The following is a 12,111-nucleotide window of genomic DNA, read 5'->3' as shown; positions in this document are numbered from 1 at the left end:
TATTTCCATCTTGCATTGCCATTGTGTGGTGAACACAGTGTGAAATTGCACCTTTATGCCAACACAGAAAGGATGATAGCACTGGCCACACTGAGCACAGGCCAGAAGACGGCCTTCTGCACCAAGACCAAAACTCCCACACACCACGCACATGTCCTAAAACAAAGAAACACATCATGAGTTATTTCTTCTCTCTGTGGCGGCGAGTTCCAATTAAAATACATTTTACAAAAAAATAATAATAATACACAACTGCTTAACATTTGGCTCACCACCCATATTTATTGCCAATGACACCATAATTAACCATAAAAAGAGCTTATATTGTCTATTTTGCAATCCTGAAAAACCCTACCAGGTAAACCCTACAGTCTCAAATTTCAATGTGCACAAACAGCTTGAAAAACATACCATAATGGCCCTTACTTATGACCTTATATCTGAACATGATTTTTTTAATGATAGACACTAATGGGATTTCACCATAATGTTAATTTGTCCTCTTTTGTACCTGTAATTGTTTCACCACATTTCTCAAGCCACAGACCGCTCTAATACAATAGTCAAATAGTCACACACAGTCTACAGGTACAGGAGCATTAATTTGAAGGCATAAACTAAAAAAAAAAAGTTGGGTTATATAATCCACTCAATTTCCTGCCGGAAAAACTCCACAGGCATTAATTATCTCCAGTAGGAAAGGTCTTTAACCAAAGATTTAATTTCAGGTGACAATAGTGCAAGGAGCAAGGCATGGCTCAGGATTTAAAATGAAATTCATCAGCCTCATACTCTTGGAGATTAAAAAAAAAAATGACCAAGTCACCTGTTTTAGAGTGAAATTGTCGTTGCTGGAGAATATCACCACTGTGTTATGCATGGCATTCTCCTCTTCCTCCTTGACTTGGTATGGAGTCTCTATTGTGATGATCTGCGTGTCAGAGAAGAATACACAAAAATAATAAATGTAATATTATGTGATGGCACAAGCAGCCCCCCACACCAAAATGTTAAAATGACTAATTGGGATGCAGATACTTTACTGGATTAGTTGCAATGTGACATCACTATTGAAGTATCTATCAAGCAGACGAATGCAATGTTTACCTTAAAATAAAACTGGCAGCTTTACAATCATCTTTAACATTAATGCTGCTTTTTATACATTATCTGCATTGTTAGCTGGAGGGAAGGCAAATGCTGATTTGCATATAGTGCAATAATTGAGGAAGATGTCAACATGTAATCCAGTTGATGGCTCATACCCCCGGGTTGAAGCTGGGACATGAGACTCCATTCTTGCCTCTGGCTCTGCCGCGTCCAGCTCTACCTGATAGACCAGCCCCTCTGGGCCTCCTTCTCCCAGGGAAGCCTGAGCCTCGACCCTGTGATACAGGGAGCAAAACAAAAACAAAGAAAAAGGAACAGTCAGGTCAGACAGCAACTACTACACATATAAAACACTAGAATCTAAACTAGGTGAAAGCTTTCTTTGTTTGTTTTTGCTCTTGCACCGATGATTGACTTGAATCTATTCACTGCTACAGCTTTGAAGAGAACCGTTTTTAAGGGAGTTAAGATATCCTCAACTTATTAGAAATGTGCAGCATCTGAACTGCTGCAATGAATCATTGACAATTGGATTCTAAGGCTATGAGATAGAAAAGTGGCGTCGTGTCTTCACTTTTTATTCCACGTTAAGACAAGCGTTTTCGGGAGGAAATCTGCATGCATACGGTGACGCAAACGTGTGTGGAATTCGATTGGGTATGCATGCCAGGCGGCTAGGTGGTGCTGTGATACACTATCATACAACACCGCCATATCTGAGCGCATGCGTGGAATCTTCCTTCTTCTCTCATCTGTGCCGTGAAAACCAAAACATGGCTACCACTTGTAATAAGACTTGTGTAAGTTTATTAGAGCTGCCAGAGCAGCTTGAAGGTCCGACGCATGGAAATAATCCGACATGTTTGTTTCCCTGTACTGGTGCATGTATGTGACATAAACGTATATGTGATGTCTGCAGATCTGAGCAGAGTTTTGCGTCTTGGCAGTGTAGACAGAAACGCTACAGCGGAGCATATTCAAGTTTACCACTCTGGAGGGTGGTTTCAGATCTATGCGTTTTTAAGCCCAAAAAACGTTGTCACCTTCTAAACGGAAGGCACTTCCGATAAAATATTTTGTCGTTTTTACCCGTAAGCATCCACGTGTAAACGGGGCCTCAGTCAACCGTTAACTTTTCATTGACTTGAGAAGATAGAGCCCATAAACCTACTCCATTCACACAATTTTTTTGAAGGACACAATCTATTGACACAATCTATGGATGTGGCTCTTTCTCAGGAGATGCAATTTTTAACAAATGATAAAATAAATCTTGAAATGATCAGCAGACTAATCAACAAAGCAAAAAATCCATAATTGGAACACTAATTAGAACAAACGCTCAACAAGAAAACACTATCCAATCTTTAACCAGACTGAGCATTGAAACGCGTGGTTAGTCTCCAGACCACGTGTGGTCACGAAAACACATGCGAGAAATGGCACAGGAAATATTGTGCTCATTTAATTCTGATTGTTTTTGATTGTCTCTATGTTGACTGATAGTCCATAATGTATGTTTCCACCAGAGACGCCTATGCACGCCTCTCTAATTAGGTCTTTTCATAGTTCACACAATCTGTATGAGCACTGTTTGGGGGCGTTTATCGGCAAGTAGCAAATACTTGCCAGTGATGGAAAATTCAGACTGAAAAACTGTGGTGTGAGCTAGTTTAACAGAACCTTCCAGTAGCCCAAAATCTAATCCCCTCCACAGTTGGCTCTGATCCCAGCCTGGGGCTCCTCCCATCTACTACACCCATCAGAAACACTGTATAATGGTGCTCAAAAATAACTGGGTCCCAGCTAATGGTATACAAATTAACCTCCTCAAGCTTTGCTTAGCGTAATGACTGTCACCATGGCAACCAACTACCACAGACATTAAACCAAGTAAAGAAGTACCAAATCAAATGTAAGAAGTAAAATTATTAAACCAAAAAAGCTTTAAATAAGAGAACAGAGCAAAGCGGGGCATGGTTGATGATATTTAAAAACCAGAGAAGGCAATTTCTAAGGAAATTGCGGCCTTCTGCCCGACCTGGCATGCTGAATCGACTTGGTATGAATGAGAAGTTGACATGATGAATTCAAGTTTTCAAGACCATATTTTCTTGTAGCTGAATGGTGTCACAAGGATTGGCCAAAGATCCTGATATTAGTTTTGTAAAGATGGCTGGGAAATGGCAATTTTAAAAATGGGGACTTATGTTTGTCAGTTTATATTTTGCACCCTAAGGAGAAACTACATGGTACTTCTCTCACTCTGGGAGTCACAGTTAAAATCATGTAAATCAGTGTATTTTGATAGTCACATTGTATGAAACTAGACAAATGTGTCTATGTTCTAGTAAAAATTATGGATGAAGAGTGAAATTTGAATTTGAAAGTTGAAGAGAGTTTGTTCAACAACCCCTCTCTATTTTGTGCGACTTCGTCCACTGTGAACTGAATAATGTCCTGACAGACCTGGCATTTTAAATTTCGAATGATATTTCTACGTAAAAGTATGTGAAACTAGTAAGAAGCTAAAAATATGTGTCTTTGAAGAAGTTTTCAATTAATTTAAATAAGATAGAGATTTCCAATTAGAAAGAGTTTCTGCATTGAAGTGTGTGGAACTAGTGAATGGAAAACAAACAGAAGAAAAAGACTAGTAGTAATGGCTGCCACAGAACAACGCGTAGTAGAAAACTCCACAGTCAAACCAACTTATTTTCATCTCTGCCAAATTAAACTTTAATTTGATTGATGTTCAGGTTGACAGTTTAGCCATAGGTTTCTGCCATGCTAGTGCTTATTGTTATTGTGGAATTTAAAATAGAGCGACACTCAGGAGCATTTGGGGAGTGTGTATCACTCGGGTAAACAGAGGGCTGATAGAGGGCAGCTGCTGCCCTGCCATCTCTGGTGAGCCACAGTATTTACCACTCTGATGCTCCAGCCGGGGCTGCCAGAGGACTGCCTGGTCTTTGGGACGTCCCACCCCTCTGACCGGTCTGGTGACCAGGACAAAGGGGAGCTCACACTGCTATGGGGGCTCCATGCACCCTAAGGTAAGGGGGGGTGGGTGAGAGAGTGAGAGAGTGAGAGAGAGGGAGGGAGGGAGAGAGGAGGGCGACAAAATGCAGCAACTTAAAAACAAAGCCAGCGAAAAATAAAACATACGAAGAAAGATGTTAGACAGATGCAGTGAGCGTCTACTGTAGCTTTTTGGGAACAATTCAATACACACCCATGTAATGCAGCCTTATGATTTGAGAATCAGGTGCGCCAAAATATGTTATTCCATTCTGTATTAAAATTAATCATTAGGCTTTCCATGCTTACAAGTCAGACAGGCATGTTGATACAATTGTGTACAATTGTGTTAGTTGCATTTAAGACAGGAGAATCTGACAGGGCATCATGGTACGATACTGCAGAAAAAGGGGTCATGTAACCTCTCACCATGACAAGAGTGTGTGGTTAGCATGTTGACAAAACAAGGGGATTGCGTCAGCATGGCAGCACATGAACACATTAGAAAAAAGCATGCTGGACTTAACAGGGGAAACATTTGAATTTGTGGGAAAAAGTCCTCAGGCCTTGTGTTGAGCTTGAGACATAAAATGTTAACTTAATAGATTTTACAAAAAATTATTGCCATGGGTCTGATTTGACATTCACCATCAGTGATGGTCGACTGTAATGTATTTGTTTTTGAGACACTAATATTTAATTTCATAGCTACTTGTGACCTACTGCTGTTGTAATATGGAGATAATTAGAATATGGAAATGGTAATGATCACGGTAATTTATGATTTGATGAATGCCCATTCCTACATGAACAGTACAGTGGCATGTTTTTAACCAGGACATGAGGTGAACAGAGTGATGACAATGCTGCCGAGGTTAAACATGTTGAGGAACTGTGAGCAACGTGTGTTTCAGCCATAAACATTACAAAAGTCTTTCAGGAGATAATTAATATCTCAGCTAAGTTCAGTATGAAAACTGTGACTAACTAGTCATGTGGTGCACAAATTGAGGAAAGCAGAGGGGGACGAGAGAGCATAATTTGCCAAACAGTTCTCCTGCTGTGTTAGAATATAATGCTGCAGAGCACAACTTGACTGAAAAATAACTGAAAAGATATCCTTAACTGAAGAAGCCGTTTCAACCAACACTGTGGCACTGAAAATATTCCCCTTCATAGAGCAGAGCCCATGAGACACAAGGAATACACTGATTATTGACTACAATTCCGGCAATATCAGGTTCAGTAGTATTTGGTCAAGGAGAGAAAAACAGACCAGCCAGACAGTGACAAAACACATTACTAGGCTTTTGTAACATGATATTCAGGCTCCTACCTGTTTCACTCTTGGCCTCCCAGGAGAAAACTTCCTCTTGGTGATAGCTGGCTTTCCCATTCCAATCTTTGGGGTGAGTGGTATGAGAGTGGTGGTGGGTGTGACACTGCTGTGGTCACCCAGTGAAGGTAGGATCTGGATCTGCGGAAGTTCTCTGGGACATGTCCCGTGAAGAGATGAGGAGTGGGAGGAGGAAGCAGAGACCATTTCAGCCAGCCTTTCCACTGACGTCTGAAGGGGTCTCTCCTCTGAAAACAGGCTGGGAAATGACAGATTAGGCTTGTTCTCCAGTGTAGTGTCCATCTCTTCAGATGTACTAGAAGCTGAAGGATTAACAGTCTCTGCCAGGTTCCTGTGAAAAATATCATCCTTCATCTCCTCAAGCTCTTCTGGAGCGGTTTCCAGAAAAGAAGTCCTGACAACATCCATAGTAGGAGGCTGGGGTAATGAGACTTCCACTGGTTGGTCCATGAAAGGTACTGGTGCAGTACTTGGTTCTTTGGTGGCTGAGATGATGGCCTTAAAATCCTTTGTGCTGGGGTTAGCCATGCCCTGTTCAGAGCAGACCTCCGTGATTGCTGGTTTGATTTTTAATGCAGTGTCCTGTGACTGTAGTGCCTCTGCAGAGAGCTGGGCCGGAGAAGTCTCCAGTTCCTGACAGGGTGTCGCTGAAGATGCAGGACTCTCTGTAGATGTCAGCTGGGTTCTTGCTGCTGGTTTTGTTTCTGTTGGGGCAAATACACAAGTCAAGTCAGAATTTATGTCATTACCATGAATGCCATGAAGATTGAAAATATTAAACTAATATAATGTTCACCTAATGAATTTCTAATAATCTGCATCACTATAGAAATGATGTCATTAATGTAAATGAAATATGGATTTGGCATATGCACTTGTCTAGGAAACCTAACCGGGATGGCTGGATGCCACCAATATCTGGGACCAAAATGTAAGAAAATATGATAATAGTGCAGCCCTCACAGTGCCCATACAATGTGTGCACAGCATTTCAACCGTGTCAGCAAACTGTGAGCATTACACTTAAAATCAATTCTACAAGAGCAATAATTGTTAAATTAATGCAAATCAATGTCGATCCAGTCTAAATAAACCAGCTGTGACTACAAACCTGGTTTGAATTCTGTGAGGACTTTGTTGACGGATGGTTCAGTAACCTGCCTTTCAATGTCTTCTACCACTGAGACTTCTGAAAGAGATTCATTACAATTATATTAGAGTATCAAAATGTAGTAAAAAATAAAAAAAATAAAAATTTATAATGGTGAGGAAATAAAGAAAAAAGGCCATACAGAAATAACCAGTTTGGATAACTAGCAGTCAATTCTTCAAAATAAATCATCAAAACAAGAGACTATTCTTTTTGTTTTCATTGACCGTTGCAAGAATATAAAAAAGGGGAAATGGTACAATAACACATGTCTGAATATAACTAAATGATTTGAGTTATTTTCCCTATTGCCTAATAGGGCTAGTGGTTAACCCTTTTTTTAAGTGGAAGAGAGAACATAAAATCATCTGATTGGCATTACAAGTCTTTCTACTTGAAGGGAATAAAAATATATAAGGTATAAACGTAGTAGATTCTTTAAAGCTCATCCACTAATTGATTCATCCCGTCATCACTTTAGCTCTAAATTCAGTTCGGCTAATGTGATGTGCTTCACATCACAAAATGTTAATGTCCTCTAATAAAACTGCTGAGCATTTTTCTGTGAAAAAGGCCAATCATCTGATTTAACTCATAAAACCATTTGTTGCAGATCACCAGTTATCTCTCGAGCCAATAAATAGAAACATGAATTTTTATGGATTCTTTTGATCAGTGCAAGGAAAATATTAGATCCTATATAGATATGTAACATTAATTTTTAATGTTTAAACTTAATGAAGCATTGCATGACCTTTAAAATGAAAGCTGCCATTTTACTAGTAGCATTACTAGTAGAGGTGGCTTTCAAGTTAAAAGCAGTTATAATTTTTCAAAGATATGGGACACTTGATATTAATCTACTGAGTCTCTCGCTCTCTGTTTATGTGTCTCCTAACCACTCTCTTCATTTGGTTTTGTGTTATAGACATCACTGCATTTGACTAGTCTGGTATGAATAGAACTAGTCATTCCTGGCTATCAGGCATCCACACTTGGAGCCAATATTCTGCCAGACAGTACAGATAGCCCAGTATTAACGAGGCACCCACCATTTCAATCCACAAGTTCCCATGTCACAGTGATCCTGACACACACATGCACCTGCTAAGCATCTCTGCCAGGGAAGGGAGTAACCATGACAACCAACATCCCCGGGTCTGTGTGCTCTAGGCTCATGACTGTGCAGCTTGCAGGTGCTCATCCGGTGCTGATGCCAGAAAGTCAATTAGGAGATGGGCTTCCAACCATGGGCTGGAGGCCTTCAACTACTGACCAGGCTGAACACACGTTCTCATTCATATTAACGCCATGCTTCCTATATTTCTTACAGTGATAATAAAGTGATGGTTTAGATAAATGATTGGTATGATTAATGCAGATCCAAGCCTGCACAACATGAGGTAATTCTGTAAAAATTGCCTTGATAATAACGTGGGATAAATTGACAAATACTGAGGTGCATATGAAATGCATACATCTTCCACGGCCAACTTCCCAGTCACAATCAAATTAGCATCAAGTAGTCTGAGGGTAGCTAATGAGACGCTGATGAGTGAAATACTTGCACAGTCAACCAAAATTTTAAAAAGTTCCGACACTGAATGAGGATGGACACAGACAGGACACAGTCTCCTCAATCCACCTCTCTCTGTTGCTGATGTGGATTAATTTCCTGCAGGTCACACTGCTGCCTTAGCCTGGAGCTTTAATTTTTACAAAAAAACGACACATTTGAAGACATGTGGCCATACAAGCAAGCAGTCTTCAAGTTGAAAGCTGTAATTTTCATGTTTTAATTATTCACAATTACCTTAAAACTGTGGTTTAAAGATTAACAGCACAGCATATGGGAGTAGTTAAAATTTCAATGATGTGAAAGGATGTGTGGAAATAATACCTTTTTCCCAATTCATCACATTTCAATATGCATGTCGATAATGTATTTCAAAAGGCTAAAACCTACAACTCCCAATGATCCATCAGGGGCAGAGAGTTATATGATCTACCAAATAAAAAAAAAATAGGTAAAGCCTGACAGAATTTCATTTTTGGTAAGCTCATTTTGAATCAAAACACGATCAGATCACATGCACAATCATCAAAGAAAATTGCATCGACTAATATGCTACCTCTAATAATGCAGCCATTTAAGACCGCAGCAGAAATTGGTGTGTGGTGCACAGGACAAGCAAGCAAGCTGTGTGAGCAGCCATGGGTGAGCAGCGTAGCTCTAAGGCAGGTTTGAAGATGGGGGATCGGATATCATAACCACCATGCTAACTCAACTCAATTTCTGCTGCCACTGGAGTCTGCTGTCTAGACAAGCGTGGGTAGCCTAGCTACATGTGCAGCTCACAGCTTACTTCTACAATATTTAACTCCACTTCAGGCAGCAAAAAGCAGCATCATGCAGCTTACAGTACATGAAAAAAAGACGTTTTTACACCACAACTCATCACCGAAACTCTGCAGCTGGTGTCACAATTTGATGTTATGTCAAATATTGACTCAAAAACCTAAATCTAAGAGTTGAAGTGATAAATCGCTCTGAATGGACTTAAAATCGATATTCCTAGAAATTAACTTTAATGAATGCATCTTCACTTACTGTCCGACACCATCTGCTTATTGAGGTACTTCGAAAATGCTTCAAAAAAGACAGAGCAATTTTCTCTCGCCCTCATTCAAAAAACTAATCCTTTAATCTAAAGCAACTACAACTTTCTGAAATTCAGAGTTGAATTACAGGCCAGTTTATAGCCAAAAGTTAAGATTCCTTCCTTGTCCTTGCAATACCAAAACATGATACATATTCAAATAAAACAGATTAGACTTCCAGGTGGGGACATATGGAAATAAAAAATAAAAAATGAAGGAGGTCAGGGCAGGTGTCTTCCTGTGATTGAGCTAACCATTGTGGGACAAGGGACTTACCAGGCATCTGGGCTGATGTGGCCAGCTTCTCCTCCTGGACAGTAGCCTGAGCAGGCTCTGGATCCGAGTGCAATGGAACAGCAAGTAATTCCGGTTTGGGGTCATTGTGCATTTCAGGAGGCTGCTGAGTGCCAGGTTCTAGGTCCGTGTGCTTTTGAGCCAGCTGTAGGCTGGACTCAGAGTCTGTGTGCATGGAAACAGGCTGGGGGCTGAGCTCTGGGCCAGTATCCATATCTTCTGCCTGTAGTGACTGCTCTGCAGCAGGGGACCTGCAGCTGGAACAGACATAGTCCTCTCTGGGGTGGATTTCTGCTTGGCCTGAGTTTTGACGCTCACACTCAAGGTGTAGCCATCTGAAAGGAGTGTAAAGGAATTTGAGGACATGTTGACAAATTCTAAATTGTGACATCATTTCTGTGTTTCTTCTAGTGTGACTAATAGTGATGCGTGGGTCAACTCCGATATGGCAGGTTCTTGAAAGGAAATTTATCAGGTTCGAGTGAGTCGGCATCAAAATAAATGACAAACTATGAATGACTCTGTCCCTTTGTCCCCATCTCTCACTCACTCACACACGCAGACACGGGTACACAGAGAAAGACTTCACTGCTATTTTATTTTTCTTAGATGGGTAATCTGACACGTTTGTTGAGATGCACCACTGGCACTAAAAAAACCTTCTGGAAGATCACCGCTCTATATGCTCTCTCCTCTCATGCTAGCCAGAGCAGTGTTGTGTATTTCAAGCTACCAGTGCCTCAAGCAAGCACATAATCAGCTAAGCTGAAATCGCATATAGAAACAATTCTTTTGCAAAGACAAAAAGAAAAAAGTTTGTAAGTGGGACATTTTTTTTGTTCTTTAAGATGTTTGTTTGTGATCGGTTCTTTTGTTACAGTTGATTGATGAAGGTTTTTTCTCTCACTCAATTAAAAAACATAGTTTGTAATGGATTGTCTGTTTACTTGTCTATATTATTTAACCTCTTCCTACACCTGTAGCCAGGTGTGGGTGAGTGCAGGTCATAAAAATCCCTGACCCGTGCATCACTAGTACACAGAACACAAATTTGCAACATGAGTAAAACATTGCATGAAATCACTGGCTATTGTGTTTATTAATAAACGTGCATTACCTTTTACAAGTGTGGCAGAATAGTAAATCTTTATGATGTTCAGGGTCCAGGATGCAAGTACACGTAGGACAACTCAGAGTGGGGTCCTGGTTTTGGACGCAGTTCTCACACAGCAGGCTGGTGTGGTGCCATTGCCCGCTGGTTCGTGTTCCACATTGGATGCAAACTCGGCAGTTCTGAGGAGCAAAGAAGGCATTCTCACTACTATGTCATTCAAAATCTTTCAACCCCAATGTAGTATAAATAACAGTGTTGCTGCAATACCGATTTGGCACCTGAGTCACTCGACAGGAAACCAAAGCATGAAACCTGTCCAGGCCCACAGCAAGTTTGGGTATGATTCAGATCATGAATCTTTGCAACTAAAACAGACAGAGCTGAATAACACCAAGTCAGAGTCATAATCTGCACTTCTGTTCCTAAAAAATTATACTGAATAATGACCGTGATCACAGTGAAGTTGAAATTTGCCACAAATGCTCATCACTTAAATGCTCATCCTAAAACAAACAAACAAAAAAAAATAGAGCATGTAAGTCTTTGTCTTTCTGCTCCTTTAGCCATCCCAATTGATTTTCTGGGGGATTTAAGCAACTTGACTACATCCAGCAGCTTCTCAAAAGTCTCTGAACAGCTTCCCTGAGCACAGTGTTGCGAGTAACAGGACCACAGAGTGGCAAAAGGAAATAAATGGCAGCCAGCATTTTGACAGTATATCCACACTAACAGCGAGTGCCAGCAATCAGAGCTGCTTTGGGTAAAATCTGCTGTAATTTGGCATTTGTCTCCACAGCATGCCTCTTAAGTGCCACTGTTCATTTGAAATGGCACTTGGTTCTTAGTATTTTGCACATACTGGGAATGGAAACAAAGAGGCTGTGGGTAAGCCAAAGGTGTCCAGACACAAAAAAATATCATAACGCTTTTATTGACATCGTTTACTTCAGAAACATTTAGGTAATCATTTTTTAGTTTTTAAAGCAGGGCTACTAAAGGTTACATTTTAATAAATACTTTACATAGTCAATGCTAACGCAGCCATTCTGGTGTGAAGGGAAGTGAGGTTGGTGAATATCTCTAGTTAAGTTAACCATGTTTGATCTTACATAATATTGAAGAGGTTTTCATAGTGATGGTTATTTTTAAGTTGTCCAACTAGAAGTGTACTGCTATTTCTGTCAGCAATACGCTAACTGGCTACTTGGCATTCTGAAGCCTATACGTGGTGAACACCATATAGATGAAAGTGCATTGAAATTGGTACACTGACTGATTTTTCACTAATCTCAGTTTCAAAAAGGGGTTCAAGGTTTTGTTGCAGCAGAAACAACAGCAAATGCTCTGTGTGTGAATTGTGTTCCTCCTGCACCGAGTCAAAGAAGCAAAGTGTAAAGATCCTTT

At 40.3% G+C, this 12,111-nt stretch overlaps 1 protein-coding gene across 1 annotated transcript in view; it reads right to left on the bottom strand.

Annotated features, from left to right (window-relative positions):
- The window catches only part of kmt2cb (lysine (K)-specific methyltransferase 2Cb), a 64,915-nt gene that overhangs the window by 31,222 nt on the left and 21,582 nt on the right, over nt 1-12,111 (bottom strand). Inside the window, exons 11-18 of the mRNA XM_083889355.1 lie at nt 10,711-10,886; nt 9,576-9,928; nt 6,600-6,677; nt 5,468-6,192; nt 4,039-4,161; nt 1,266-1,385; nt 827-931; nt 52-156 (exon numbers count right to left, since the gene is read on the bottom strand). Coding sequence (XP_083745481.1) covers nt 52-156; nt 827-931; nt 1,266-1,385; nt 4,039-4,161; nt 5,468-6,192; nt 6,600-6,677; nt 9,576-9,928; nt 10,711-10,886 — 1,785 coding nt within the window. The remainder of the gene's footprint in view (nt 1-51; nt 157-826; nt 932-1,265; nt 1,386-4,038; nt 4,162-5,467; nt 6,193-6,599; nt 6,678-9,575; nt 9,929-10,710; nt 10,887-12,111) is intronic.

Source organism: Microchirus variegatus (genome assembly GCF_963457635.1).
Source record: "Microchirus variegatus genome assembly, chromosome: 5".
Classification (NCBI taxonomy): domain Eukaryota; kingdom Metazoa; phylum Chordata; class Actinopteri; order Pleuronectiformes; family Soleidae; genus Microchirus; species Microchirus variegatus.
The sequence above is the reverse complement of the archived record's forward strand: the minus strand, read 5'-3'. Positions and strand labels throughout refer to the sequence as shown.